This window comes from Bos grunniens, chromosome 12, assembly GCF_055505025.1.
Source record: "Bos grunniens cultivar Pamir isolate PY7600 chromosome 12, Bosgru_T2T1.0, whole genome shotgun sequence".
Classification (NCBI taxonomy): domain Eukaryota; kingdom Metazoa; phylum Chordata; class Mammalia; order Artiodactyla; family Bovidae; genus Bos; species Bos grunniens.
In genome coordinates, this window is record NC_141176.1 from 2,836,398 (window position 1) to 2,852,175 (window position 15,778).

The 15,778-nt window shown below is 39.1% G+C and overlaps 1 protein-coding gene across 13 annotated transcripts in view; it reads left to right on the forward strand.

Annotated features, from left to right (window-relative positions):
* Positions 1 to 15,778, forward strand: part of DIAPH3 (diaphanous related formin 3) — a 560,663-nt gene that overhangs the window by 333,142 nt on the left and 211,743 nt on the right. For all 13 annotated transcript variants that reach the window (XM_086328449.1, XM_086328451.1, XM_086328462.1 and 10 more), the window contains one exon: positions 12,369 to 12,492. In XM_086328449.1, the coding sequence (XP_086184575.1) occupies positions 12,369 to 12,492 (124 nt within the window). The remainder of the gene's footprint in view (positions 1 to 12,368; positions 12,493 to 15,778) is intronic.

A 15,778-nucleotide genomic window follows, 5' to 3' on the forward strand; every position in this document is an offset into this window, starting at 1 on the left:
CCGTTTATGTAAAATTTTACATTCAACAAGTTAACACTTTTAACATAAAAGGGTATGATGAAATACAAATGAACCATTCACAAGGTAATTGCAGCATTTATGAAAAATATTTATAGTGCACTGGGAATGTGGTGTACTGGTAAAGAACCAATAGGTTCAAGTTGTTTGGTGAGCAGGATTTTACTTAAATCTTGCCAGTTTATTTCCACGGACTGTCTATGTAAATTTGGCATCTAAAGTTGAAATTGGCGACTTGCATATGAGGTTGTAAATATTACACTATTTTATAATACAAATGTAAACTGTTTTGGAAGGCAGCAGAAAGGAATACAGAAAGATTATGGCCAAAATCTCTAGAAGGATTAAGGACTCTGTAGACTGACATTGAAATACACTGGCATGAAGGAACTACTTGCAGTTAAAGATTGCTTTCTGAGATATGGAGCTGGGAACATTTCCTGAATTGGCTGCTGCTCGGGCTGATAGATGATGATGAAGAAGAAAACTGCATCAGGAAGACCTCTATATCTTTTTGGAGGTTAGCAGACTGAAAGTGGCATCAATACAGTGTTAATCTTTTTGAGAAACTAGCAGTTTACAGTGTTTGCAGATTTTTGTCCTCCTGCAGATTTGCAATAGCTACTTGAACAGTTCTGTCAGCATCACCTATGAGCCAGAGCTAGCGTCAAGTAACAGGCCAGGGGCAACAGGGACAGCCAAGGTCTTGGAGCTCTCTTAGGCTTCTGGGTAGAAAGCAGTATTTACTGCACTTCAGTTTTGCAACATGAAGTGGGAAATTACAAACCAGGTAGATAAAACTCCGGGGTGTTCTGAAGGATAGCTTAAATATAACAAATCTATGTACTATAAAGACGCCTATGCAGTGGATGGAGCAAACACAGTTCTGGCTGGCTGCTAAATTTCATTACTCACAAGGTTGACATGTAACCAACTGGGTGAAGAGTCGTGGAGCTGAAAAGATGCTGAAGGTAGAACTGCTAACTGCTTCCCAGAACCAGACTGTTCATACAGCTTACAGAGTCTTGAATTAGTAGTTGTATTAGTTTCCTAGGGCTGCCATGAGCTATCACTACACTCCGGTCGCTTTAAATAGCATAAATTTAGTACCTAGCTGTTTAGAATACAGAAATCCAGGTGTTGGTAGGATTGGGTTCTTCTGGAGCCTCTGGGGAGGGGCCATCCAGTGCCTGTCTCTCAGCTCCTGGTGGCTGTCACCAAGTCTTGCATTGGTCTGCCCTGTTTTCATAGTGCTTTCTTCTCTGTGCCCCTGTGTTCTCACTTCTCACTACAAAGACATCAGTCATTTGATTTAGGTCCCACCAGGATGATTTCATCTTGAGATCCTTAACTCTTTACAAAGATCCTGTTTGAAAATAAGTCACATTCTGAGCTGGGCGGATGTGGAGCTTGGGAGACACTACTCAACCGAATCCTGCCATCCTTGTTATAACTCCCATAAGTGCATGGAGGCAGCACCATCATCTCTGAGTATTATAAAATAATACTAAAATTAATTATAAAAACTAATTATAAAATAAGAGTACACTGTTAGGTTTATATATGGAACACATTTATATTATGTTGTGAAATGTTTGGGCATTTAAGGGTTATTGTTGATGAGCTTGTGAAGCAATTAAAACTGAAATTTATTAACATGCCTCTGAATTTAAGGAGGTTTTATTGACAGGTAGTGATGATTTCAATAGTTCTAATAAATGACTTCAGTGAGTGAAATAAAAACGTGATCAGTTCAGTTCAGTCGCTCAGTCGTGTCCGACTTTTTGCAACCTCATGAATCGCAGCACGCCAGGCCTCCCTGTCCATCACCAACTCCCGGAGTTCACTCAAACTCATGTCCATCGAGTTGGTGATGCCATCCAGACATCTCATCCTCTGTCGTCTCCTAATCCTCCTGCCCCTCATCCCTCCCAGCATCAGAGTCTTTTCCAATGAGTCAACTCTTCGCATGAGGTGGCCAAAGTATTGGAGTTTCAGCTTTAGCATCAGTCCTTCCAATGAACACCCAGGACTGATCTCCTTTAGAATGGACTGGTTAGATCTCCTTGCAGTCCAAGGGACTCTCAAGAGTCTTCTCCAACACCACAGTTCAAAAGCATCAATTCTTCGGCACTCAGCTTTCTTCACAGTCCAACTCTCACATCCATACATGACCACTGGAAAACCATAGCCTTAACTAGATGGACCTTTGTTGGCAAAGTGATGTCTCTGCTTTTTAATATGCTGTCTAGGTTGGTCATAACTTTCCTTCCAGGGAGTAAGCGTCTTTTAATTTCATGGCTGCAGTCACCATCTGCAGTGATTTTGGAGCCCAAAAATATAAAGTCTGACACTGTTTCCACTGTTTCCCCCTCTGTTTCCCATGAAGTGATGGGACCGAATGCCATGATCTTCGTTTTCTGAATGTTGAGCTTTAAGCCAACTTTTTCACTCTCCTCTTTCACTTTCATCAAGAGGCTTTTTAGTTCCTCTTCACTTTCTGCCATAAGGGTGGTGTCATCTGCATATCTGAAGTTATTGATATTTCTCCCGGCAATCTTGATTCCAGCTTGTGCTACTTCCAGCCCAGCGTTTCTCATGATGTACTCTGAATATAAGTTAAATAAGCAGGGTGACAATATACAGCCTTGACATATTCCTTTTCCTATTTGGAACCAGTCTGTTGTTCCATGTCCAGTTCTAACTGTTGCTTCCTGACCTGCATATAGGTTTCTCGAGGCAGGTCAGGTGATCTGGTATTCCCATCTCTTTCAGAATAGTTCTACCTTATATTAAGGGAGAGGCTGTTGTTACCATCATAGACTCTGAGACTAGACAGATGGGGTTTAAACTCCCGACTGCCCATTTCTCATCCTCGCTGGGCCCTGTTTTCTTACATTGAAACTGGGGATGATACTAGTATTTAATTTAGAGCTTTGATGTGAGGACTCCATAGGTTTCTGTGTGTAAATATTTATAAAATTGTATATAGGACCTAGTAAGCACTGTGTAATATTCTCTGCTTTTGTAGTAGTTGTAGTTGCTGTTGCTTTTCAGTAATAATTTCTTATTTACACATATCTTCCTATGCTGTTATTAATGATGCAGTAAACATGGATCTCTGTAAATATGTATTATTAATTTTAATGTATATTCTCAAAGTTGTTTGAACGGTTTCCAGCTGCATCTTGCCTGAAATATATGGAAGCTTTAGCGTACAGGACCAAGAATTTTGTAGATTTATGTTGTTAAAAGACTTTTGTACTTTTCTAAAAATTATAGAATAACATACATAAAAGAATTTGCACAAATCATAAATGTATAGCCCAGTGCATTTTCACCAGTTGGATACATCAGCATAGGGAGTGGAATTTGGAAAATGGATTCTCTTTACCCTCTGTGCTGCAGCCTGACACTAGAGTTTTATTTCGTATTTTGAAGTTTGGTAGAAGATTTCTTTTGAAAAAAAAAGGTTTCTACTACTAAATAGCCTTTGAAACCAAGTAGTCTCCAGCAGGTCTTCAATGACTTACAGTTCTTTTTTCCTGCAGATGTTTGCATGTTATGTGAGATTAAGTTTATTAGCCCAGGATTATTGAGAAATGCCATATGGAAATATGAACTAATACTGATCATAAATGATAAAAATAATAGAAACATTCAAAAAGATTTTATTCACATTCATAGGAAAACCTGAAGAAAATGTCTTCTTAGATAACCTTCCCCTCTCTTCTCAGAAGCAGAGATTTAAAATTGATCAGTTGGTAGACCCATGTGGCATATAAATGTCTGTCACCATCATGTCAGCTTCTCAGCAGCTGTCTATCAAACTACATATTCTCTGAAAAAAAGAAATAGTGTTCATTAATAGTTTTTGATGTGTTTTGAAAGGATTCTTTTCAAAATGTTTATTGAACTCTCACTGCCTAGGAAACACTGTCCTAGGCACTTATACTAATAAGGATTAGACTAACAGAAAACAAAATCAACCAAACAAAAAAGAATAAGTCTTAGACTGACGTTGAGTGACAGAAAAAAAGGTGACAGCGGCTCATATATGATGCATTCACTCAGTCAGTGTTTGATGAATTGTTTTTTGAATATATCTTGTATCTCAGGTGCCATTCGGGGTACTGGAGAGAGTTGTTGTTGTTGTTTAACTTGTAAGGCATGTTCCCCTCTTCTGTGACCCCATGGACTATATAGCCCACAGGCTCCGCTGTCCATGGGATCTTCAGAAAAGAACACTGAGTGCACTGCCATCTCCTTCTCCAGGGGATCTTCCCGACCCAGGGACTGAACCCACTGCTCCTGCATTGGCTGGTGAATTCTTTACCGTAAGCCACCAGGGAAGCCCACTGGATAGAGTACATGAACACAAAAGAAGTCTCTGGTCTCTGGAAATTTATACAGACCAGAGAGAAGTCAGTGTATATCATGTTGGGTGGTTAGCTGTGGAATTCTAGGCCACATACTATTTTTTTTGGAATTTAAGAGATCAGAGAAGACCTTTGCATGAAAACCTGATAAAGTGTGAGGAGGTAAGACAAGGTCTGTGAGAGAAGCACATAACAAGAGGGGCGCACAGGAGCCTAAGCCCTAGATACAGGTGTGACCCGGGATTGGGGGTGGAGAAGGGTGTATCAGGTGATACGATCAGAGAGGTGACATCCCATGGGACTTGCTGGTCATTGTAAGGACTTTAATTTTGCTCTGAGATGGGGAGCCATCGGAAGGGTTTTGAGCAAAAGAGTGACAGCTGACTTGCATTTTCAAAGGATTGCTTTGGCTGCTCTGTTAGGAAAACATGGGGAACAGTGACGGAAGCAGTGAAACCACTTGATGCTGTAATAATAATCCCAGGGAGAAAGAATGTTGGCTGGGACCAGGAAGAGGTAGCAAGGGAGGTGAGAGTGTTTAAGCAAAGCATCTACGTTGAAGGTAGAACCAACTGGATTTATCCTGGGACTGGATGTGTGGGGTATGAGGGAAAGAGGGGAGTCATAACACCAATCATTTACTGAGATGCAGGAGCATAGTCCAGGAGGAAGATAAGTTCCAGTTTGAAAATGTGAGTTTAAGATGCCTGTTAAACATTAAGGAAAGATATTCAACCAGCAAATTGGAGTTCGGGGCAAAGATCTAAGCAGCACAAAAATAATTGTCATGTATCAAGTTGAGAGATACACAGTCCAGGACTTGTAAGCCTGCATGGTCTCCTGTAGCCATACATGAAAACTCATTGCACAATTTGCAAATCAGTCTATTCTTAATATTTACCATGTGCGTGTGTTTTTAGTCAGTCATGTCCAACTCTGCAACCCCATAAAGTAGCCTGCCAGGCTCCTGTGTCCATGGAATTCTCCAGGCAAGAATACTGGAGTGGGTTGCATTCCCTTCTCCATGAGATCTTCCCGAACCAGGGATGGAACCTGGGTCTCCTGCACTGCACATGGGTTCTTTACCATCTGAGCCTCCCTCCCACACACACGTGCACAAAATCATTATCTTGAGGTAACATTTTGAATAATGTTACAAACATCTCTATTATTGGTCTGTTTTGTATAGTATTTACCATAGTCTTGAACATCTTATTGGTAGAAAGTAGTTTTCAGCTTCTTAGGTAAATATGGTTTTCCATTAGATAGATTTCTCCCATCAGTACTGCTTTCTCTTCTAACAGTCTTGTGTCTTTCACGCCCTCCTCCTGGTGGGGGAGGGCAGGGCTGTTGCTCTCGCCCTGGCGTGGGTGACGCGGCTCCGCAGGGCCGACCAGAGCCCACCACCGCTGTGCGCCTCCTCTCCTCTGCCTTCCCTTCCTCCAGACTCCACCAGAGAGAGAGGTGGTTCCCTTGCAGTGTGATGTGTAGAAAAATGTAACAAAACCCTCATTGTCTGAACAGATCTTCCTTGACTTATGATGATGTTACACTCAGATAAACCCTCACAAGTTGAAACTAAGTTGAAAACTCATTGAATACATCTTCCTAACCAAAGATCACAGCTTACCCTAGCCTAACCATGTTTAGAACACTCATATTCACCTCTAGTTGGGCAAAATCATCTAACAGCCTAATTTATAAGAAGGTGTTGAATGTCTTATACTGTTTATTGATTACTGTCCTGAAAGTGAAAACCAGAGTAGTTGTATGGGTACAGATCGTAAGTATATTAATTCTTCACCCACATGGGATGACTGGGAGCTGCAGCTTGCTCTCCATCATCATGAGAGCATGTCCCAAACATTGCTAGCCCAGAGAAAGAGCAACATTCAAGGTCTAAAGTATGCTTTCTGTTGAAAGCATATCGCTTTCCTCACCATCATAAAGTTGAAAAATCCTAAGTGGAACATAAGCAAATTAATACCTAATGCAAATTATAAAATGTATTATTATATGGGATCCCCTCAAGAATCAGACAGGGTGATGGACAGGGAAGCCTGGCGTGCTGCAGTCCATGGGGTCACAAAGACTCAGACAGGACTGAGCGACTGAACGAGAACAACAACAAGAATCAGAACAGGGCTTCCCAGGTGGCCCAGTGGTAAAGAATCCACCTGCTAAGGCAGGAGACACCAGGGATGCACATTTGCTCCCTGGCTTGAGAAGATCTCCTGGGAGAGGAAATGACACCCCACTCCAGTATTCTTGCCTGGAAAATCCCATGGACAGAGCAGCCCGGCAGACGACAATCCATGGGGTCCCACAGAGTTGGACAGGACTGAGCGACTGAGCACGCTCCTATGCATGCAAGAATCAAGACAATGAAAAAAAGGAAAAACTGAGCAGAAGGAGGCAAGCTGAGGATTATCGGCCAGTCATGGCCGATAGTCGTTATCGGCCGATAATGCTAAAAGAAGCATTGCATTTTTAAGTTTACACGTTTGCTTGTTATGAACCAAACTGCAATTTATTTTGAGTTTGTGCTGTTGTACCATCTTATTTTAGTTTTATACTTTCTGTCAACATAATGCATTTTATAATGATACTCTAGAACTTAGATTTTGTCTTCAGCCTACTTAATATTAAAGATTTTTTTAATGCTACTGAGGTTTTTGTCCATCATGTCCATCCAGTGTATTATTTTTGACGTGCGTATTGTGAAATACTCTTAAAGCTTTATTATTACAGTTGTCTAGGAAAAATCATATGTTTGGAGCTTTAAATGCTATAGGCTTTAGTTTGTCTCATAGAACAATTGTGTTTAGAATAGGAAGGGTAATTTAGTTTGCGTGTTTACATTGTTTTTTGGTAATATGTTGCTTTTAAAGCATTCTTCAATGACATCAACTCCTCAGTAGTGTATCATGGTATGTAAAAATGAGTGTGACATTTCTTAGTAAGCTTGTTATGAAATAAGGACCAACACCTCCAGGAGATATTCATAGATGATTAGTATTTAATTACAGAGATTACATAAATGTATGCAATTTCTCCATTTTTATTTGAAATCTTAATGTGGTAAATCATAGAGGACATCATATTGCAGAGAACCTATATACATGATTTCTGTATCATGATTTCTGAATCTAAATATTTATAGTTGTGATTTTAACTTTTATTCAGAGCTTTTCTAACACCTCTAGTGTATAATTATCATAATGACTAGCCACTTGGAGAAAAGTCTGTGTCTTAGCTTTTAAAGTTTTAGATATTTAATCTATTATGTTTTCCCTTTTTAGTGTTTTAACCTCTTGAGAGGTTAAAGTTAAACCCAAAATTCATTCTTTGAACAAATATTTGAGTATCTGCCCTGTGTTATGTAAACCAAGGTGCAAAGATGCATAAAATATAGGTCTCTCTCCTCAGGAATCCCTGGGCAGTTCGGAGAGGAAGACACATGCTAAAAATAATGGGTGTCATCCTTGCAAAGATAGATATGATTGCTAGGCCTGACAGGTGGGAGGGGGCATCACCAGGACCAGATTGGCGTTTTGGCCTCTTACTCTAAAAGTATGAACAGGAGTGACTTGGTTGGAGTGGGCAAAGCAGATAGACAACACTGTTTCCGGCATCAGGTACGGAATAGATGAAGGGCATTGGGTGGAATCAAACTAGGAGTTGATTGGGGTATGAAGTGTGGCAGGTTAGGAAATAGGACTGCGCTGTTGGTGGAACTCTGATGTTGCTGTGTAAGGAGTTTCTTGTCTGGTTTTTAAGCAGAGGTAGAGTATCTTTCGGAGAGGGCAGTGGCACCCCACTCTAGTACTCTTGGCTGGAAAATCCCATGGACGGAGGAGCCTGGTAGGCTGCGGTCCATGGAGTCGCTAAGAGTCGGACACGACTGAGAGACTTCCCTCTCACTTTTCACTTTCATGCATTGGAGAAGGCAATGGCAACCCACTCCAGTGTTCTTGCCTGGAGAATCCCAGGGACAGGGGAGCCTGGTGGGCTGCCATCTATGGGGCCACACAGAGTTGGACATGACTGAAGCAACTTGGCAGCAACAGCAGCAGAGTATCTTGAAACTAATGTTTGTCTGAAAACTTCCATGTACAGTTTGGATATGGCTCTGAGAGAAACAGTAGGAGACCAGAGGTCAAAAAAGAGATTAGTGTTCCAGATCCCTTGAGTGGTTTTCAACTTAGCAAGCAAGTAGGTTTTATTTGTCAAGTACCATGTGAGGGATGTCACAATCCTTTGGATCTGAGAGTTCAAGGGAGGAAGGGTCAAGACTAGCAGGTCTCCAGCACAGAAGACAGCATTATGGTTTTACTGCCCACAGTCATATGGATATTGCAGATGGGCGGTTGGCTGGGAGCAGAAACACACAGTGTCTGAGGTGACTCAGGGATATCCCATCTGACTGAAAACAGTATAATGCAGAAGTTGAAAGTGCCTTAAAAATATCTAGTCAACTCTGTTTTATGATGACTATTTTGTTACTTCTAAATAATGAAAAGGAATAAAAAGATAAGATTAACTTATTGGTCAAGAAATGTGACATAATTGAAAGATAAAATCCATACACATCACATACAGAGATACCAATAAATTAACACTTTCAAGGAGTGCAGTTTAAAATTCTCTGTTCCCGTTGGGACTTCTAATAGCAAAAATTATCATCACTGACCTCAAAGAACTTGAGACACGTTCAAGTTAAGCTATGTGGTTAAACTGTGTCCAAAGATGTATGTGGGTACTGTCTTCATATATATAATTACTGAAGAGCACCAAGGACATTCTTAGATGCTCTTTAGTTTATACATCAGATGGCCCTGAGCATTCAGTTGTATTTTATTCACATAGAACTTGCATGCACCTTTCTTTCTTCTGACTGTGGTTTCGTCTTTATTTAAAAACCAGCAGTGAAAAGTTGATCAATTACAGTTAAATTACCTTAACTATAATGCACAAATAATGTAATCAAGTAGAACTGATGAAGCTTAGATAACGGCTTAATGGGGTTTCTATCTGTTAAGTGGAGAAGGCAATGGCACCCCACTCCAGTACTCTTGCCTGGAAACTCCCATGGACGGAGGAGCCTGGTAGGCTGCAGTCCATGGGGTTGTGAAGAGTCGTACACGACTGAACGACTTCACTTTCACTTTTTCACTTTCATGCATTGGAGAAGGAAATGGCAACCCACTCCAGTGTTCTTGCCTGGAGAATCCCAGGGACCGGGGAGCCTGGTGGGCTGCCGTCTATGGGGTCACACAGAGTCGGACACGACTGAAGCGACTTTGCTTAGCTTATCTGTTAAGTAGCCACAGAACCATTTTGTGAGACAACTTTTTTCTCCTTATGATACCAACCTTAGATGTTTGAATATGCCCTAGAGTTTCCTAACATCCCAAACATTTTACTGTTAAAATTAGCAACTTTTCTTTCTACAGCACTTTTCCTGGCAATGATGATGGTTGTGGTGATTTTGTTTCTTTGTTTGTTTCCTTTGATTTTAGTATTGCTTTAGTCTTTAAGGCATTCACTGAGTCTTACTGAGTTCTCCGAATAAGATTAACATCTCATAATCCATTTTATTTTTATTTTTTATTTTTTTTTTTAAATTTTATTTTATTTTTAAACTTTACAATTCTTCATCCTATATTACAGCAGTTGATATTTATGAAATATCAGTGAGGTAAAATATGAGGTGACATTCTTCCTCTTTTGCTCATGTGGTGATAGAACATCATCCCTGACCCAGCTGGCTGCCCATGAGTTGGGAAGGGCTCCCAGGATCCCCTGGAAGCCTTTGCCTGAAGCCCTTCTCCCACCCCTTGAGGAGCTTGCGCTCTGTCTCCAGTCACGAGCCGCCGGCCCCCGCTGAGCACAGGCCTGGCCGCCAGGCAGCTCTGAGGACAGCTCGTGGATCAGAAGTGCGCCCCTCTCAGCCTGCCTGCAGGCACTGGGGTCCCGCCTGCTGACCAGACACACACTGCCGTGTCCATGGGACAGAGGAAAAACTATGCATTTGACTTATGTCCTGGTTCCTAATATCCTTGTTACATGATGAGTGTCTTTGTATGCCAACGAGATGACTCAGGGCAGGTGGGAGCAGGGCCAGCTTGGGGAACTTCAGGATGGGGCACTGGTTGACAGAAGTACCAACCAGGAGGTCAGAGGGACACACGTTTCAGCCCTCCCTCTCGCCTCCAGGTCAGGCAAGAGAGCCCACGATCAGGTTAATCGCAGCTGTGCTGTGAGGCTTTGCTGAGACGCTGAGATGAAGAGGCACAGAGGCCTTATGTTACAGTGAACACGTGGGTGCTCCGGGAGGCCATGCATGCACTGCACCCAGAGAACGTGGGGCCTCGTGCAGCCCTCCTTCCGTGTTCTTGCCCTGTACATGTCTTCATTTGGCTATTCCTAAGTTCGATCCTTTACAATAAAAGCTGTAGTAGCAGGTACAGTACTTCTGCAAGTTCTGTGAGGCATCCCAGTAAATTATAGAAAATAAAAGGGGTGCGGGGAGTGCATGAGAACCCCTGAATTTATCATTGGTTAGAAGTACAGGTGATCCCCATAACTTGCCCTCTCAAATAAGGGCAGTCTTTATGGGACTGAGTCCTTAAACATGTGGGTTCTGGGCTAACTCCAGGCAATGAGTGTCAGTGAATTGGGAGACACCAGTAGGTACTGGAGAAGTGGATGGTGTTAGAATGATGTATTAGACATCAGATAAAAACAAATAATCCACTTATGTTCCTTCCCAGTGTTTGCCTTGTGCTTTTTGTTACATGGAAGTCCCTCAGACTTATTTGTCTTTTCTCTAGATATCTATCTGCCAGATTTGATGTTTGTCTGTGTGTAGTAAAATGTGATCAGTGATTTAATCATAATATTTTAAGTATGTGATTTTGTTCAATAATGTGTTAATACATTTAATTTAAATGTTAATTAAAAATACAGTTTATTTGTCTTCCAACCATCCATCTATCCACAGAATACTTAAGTATATTCCCCTGGGTTTAGCTTTATGTGGATTACTTGTGACTTTTACTAGGCAAGGATGTATACACAAAAACACTTTATTATTTAATAAACTGAGTTTACTTGTTCTCAGAGTAACAGTAAAGAAAGTTTGAAATTTGTTTCCCATGTACTCAAAGAACCCCTGATATCTTTTCATTCTTGATGTAGGTGACCTTGGACAAGAGAGCAGAGTTTCCCCATCTTTTCTTTGTACATTTTTCCCCTCTCAAAAGACCATCATTTTGAAAAGTGCTCAAATTGTGTTGAAATAGATTTAATTTTAAAAACATACTCTTTCTTTGCCATCTTTTTCTTTTTTTTTTAATTTTATTTTATTTTTAAACTTTACAATATTGTATTAGTTTTGCCAAATATCAAAATGAATCCACCACAGGTATACCTGTGTTCCCCTCCTGAACCCTCCTCCCTCCTCCCTCCCCATACCCTCCTTCTGGGTTGTCCCAGTGCACCAGCCCCAAGCATCCAGTATCCTGCATCAAACCTGGACTGGCGACTCGTTTCATACATGATATTATACATGTTTCAATGCCGTTATCCCAAATCCCCCCACCCTCTCCCTCTCCCACAGAAGTCCATAAGACTGATCTATGCCGTCTTTTTCTTAATTGACTGATTATTTTGTATTGTTTATGCAGGTCAAGGACTTTGATTTTCAACAAAAGATATTTCTTAAATGTGGTTTGTGTATGTGAGCTTTACCAAAATTTTCCTGTTTTTAAAAATCTTTTGTTTTCTTCATTTCTGGATTTAAAATTTAAAAGGTTTTTAAAACTTTAACTGAAATTCGCCTTTCCTTTATTTTTGTGGATTTTTCATTGTTATTGTAAGGTTTTTCATGTGTTTTGTTTCTAGAATATTTTACTTTTTTATATTATGATTTTGTCCTTTTAAGGCATATAATATTCTCTCTTTTAGTTTCTGTAGAAACCCTGGAAAAGAACTTGAAGCAGATGGGAAGACAACTTCAACAGCTTGAGAAAGATTTGAAAATCTTTCCCCCTCCTGAAGACTTGCATGATAAGTTTGTGACAAAGATGTCCATATCCTTTGATATCTAAATAACTTTAAATGACTAGTCAATTAGGAATACAATTTACTTAACCTTTTAAGTGTACTTGCATAACCAGAAATCACTGTATAATGCCCAATTACAGAAAATTTATCCTTTACCTTCTTGCAAGGAAATTTATCAAGGGTTTTGCCTGTAGTGAATAATACAGAGATTTATTCTGTTAATTTTATTCCTTTTTTTCCTTTTTATTAATCTAATACATTCTCTCCTCATTTTTCTTCCATATGCCCTATTTCCTTCTGATGTTCATGGTAAATTGAAAGGATAGAAAGACTCAATTTGAGGAAGTTTGAATTTAATATCATGCTGTGATATAGATACTTTTGAAATGGACCAATACTTTTGAAGCAGAAGAAGACTTTATAAACTGGTGTGCCTGTCAGCTTAATTTCAACAATGAATTTTTACATATCAAAAATTAACGCATATTCGAGAAACTTTAAAATTTCCTTTAGAAATACTACACTGTTCCAAAAAGCAAAACTGAACTTACACAGTCTTACTGGTATAGGTATTTTCCTGACCCAAGTTAAATGGACCAATACATGTGTGTATGTATGTCTGTAGATATGCATATATACATAAAAACTAATAACATTAGGAGTGTCCTGCTTAATTTAAGGTTCTTTGAATTTCATTATCTTTGGTTGCACTAACTTTGTCAGTGGGAAGTGAAAGTCGCTCAGTCATGTCTGACTCTTTGCTACCCCATGGACTATACACTGGAGTGGGCAGCCTTTCCCTTCTCCAGGGGTTCTTTCAAACCCAGGAATCAAACCCAGGTCTCCCGCATTGTAGGCGGATTCTTTACCACTTGAGCCACAAGGGAAGCCCAAGAATACTGGAGTGGGTAGCCTATCCCTTCTCCAGGGCATCTTCCCGACCCAGGAATCAAACCTGGGTCTCCTGCATTGCAGACAGATTCTTTACCAACTGAGCTATCAGGGAAGCCCCACTTTGTCAGTGAACTCATCTGTAATGAGTAATTGAAGTAATAAACTTTTTTTTTTTATTTCCAGAAACTAATGTTGAGTTGCTTTCCAAACCATTCTGTGAAATTAGAGACATATCTTTTGTCTTATAATAAAATATTACAACTGTACATTTTTAAAATCCCATATGGGCTTCAGAATTCCATGTGAAAGGATAACCCACTTCTAAACAAGCACTTATAAGTAGATACTCCTAATATTTTATGTTAAACTGAGATACTTAAAATAACTACTTTTCCTCTTTTCATTTCTTCTTCCCTGAGATTTGGCAAATCACAAAATTATTATTTGGCTTGTCATAGACTTTATTGTCCTGTATACTTTCAGCTTAATTGTGAATTAGTTCAGTTTTAGCTTTCTGCACCATCTCTTTTGGGAAATATCATAAAAATTCACTCGAGCAATAATCAATTCAGGCTAATGTGTTTGTTTCCTTTCATATGTTTCCTATCGACACAGTTTCTTCTTTTATTAGGCAGGATATCTTTATCACTACATTTGAGAAGGTTATGTTTTGAAAACTGAAGATGAAATCTGTGTTTATCCAAGGTGTTTGCCACACCTTCTCCTTTGGCAAAGTATGGTTAAGCCTTATTTATTATTCTAGAATTACATGTTGCATCATTCTTAACTCCCCCCACCCACCATTTTATGATGTTACAATATTCATATGTGACAATATTGTGATCATTAAGAACTGTTCATTGAGGCACTTTTTATTGTTCCCTATAGATAGGAAGCATTTTTGAAAAGGTTTTGCTTGCATACAATTTCCAGTAATACGTTGTGCATGTACTAATTATGAATCTCAGTTATCTGGAACATAGGACCTGAAATAAATTCTTGAGATTAGAATAAGGTTAGTAGAATCCTGCTCAGCAGACAATTCAGGACCTATCCATATTTGTGTTCATATGACACAGAAGCTGAATGATGTTGGCTTATTGAAAGGTATGCAGCTCATAAAAAGCAGCCAGCAGGAAATCAGAAACAGGAAGGATGAAGCTTTGTTGGAAACAATTTTTCATTCTGAGTACAATTATACTCCATGGACAAGAAAGCTCCTACATCCTGTCGCTAAATATCACAACCTAGATGCCTCTAATGAACTGATTAGCATTCATGTATCTCTTGGAAGTCAGATATATGAACAGTTGGTGCACTTTGCTATTGACAAAGCTTGTAATCATAAATATTCTTTGCTGAGATTAGATTGCACTCGTTTGCTTTTCATTTTAAACATACTAGTTTCTAAGTAATTAAATTCATTCATTGCAAAGCTTTGTTTACTTTAATTAGGACTGACAACAAGTCAGATTTTGAATATTAAATACATTTATACAGATTTTATTAAAATGGAAAATTGTGAGCTTCTTACATCTTAGAAAATGGAAGAATTTGGGGACTAAATGCACAATAAATAAACCTGTGTTTAACTAAAGTTGGGGTTGTTAACTCTGGCAGTTTGTTTATGTTTTAGGTATTAGTGCTTATTAGTTGAAAGACATATCAAACGTTTGGTTCATCAGTTAATTCTGAAAGAATATGTGTGTTATCAAAGTTATTAATGGTTCATTTATGCAAATAGATATCTAGATTGAACAATCATGATTTACTGAACTATTAAATAATTTGTTAATTGTTTTATATTATAGTGATACAATTTTATTGTAATTTCATGAAATTTCATGAGTAGCACTCAATTATAGTATATTGTATTTTTATTCTAGCAGTACTTGTTTTCTTTACATGCACATCTTAATATTAAAAAATACAAAATTATATTCTTTAAAAGGCATACACAGTTATTTCATTATCACATTAACTTTTTAGTAATAATTACCCTACTTTTCAGTTGCTAATAAGTCTGGTGAGAAGTGTAATTAGAGTAATTTCACTGTAAGTATTTGCCTGAAATATTTGTTATGTGATTTGTGGTAGGGTCACCAATATTGTTAGGTGTACATACTTTTAAAATTCTTTGTCCATGAGAAACTGGGAAAATGCCAGGATTAGTGTCATGCGATGCTTATTCCTTTCTTTTGACCTTTACATTCTGGAATATATCTTGAGGAAAAATAACAAATAGATCCTAGCACATCACCCTCAGAATTCTCCTTACACAGGCCTTTGCATTTCTCTTTTCTCCATGTCCCACTGTCTCCCAAGTCTCGTAGAAAAAATCATTTTACTTGATATTTTTGTATTTGCCATAGAACTTACATGACAAGTTATTTGTCACTTTTCAATTTTTTAGTCCT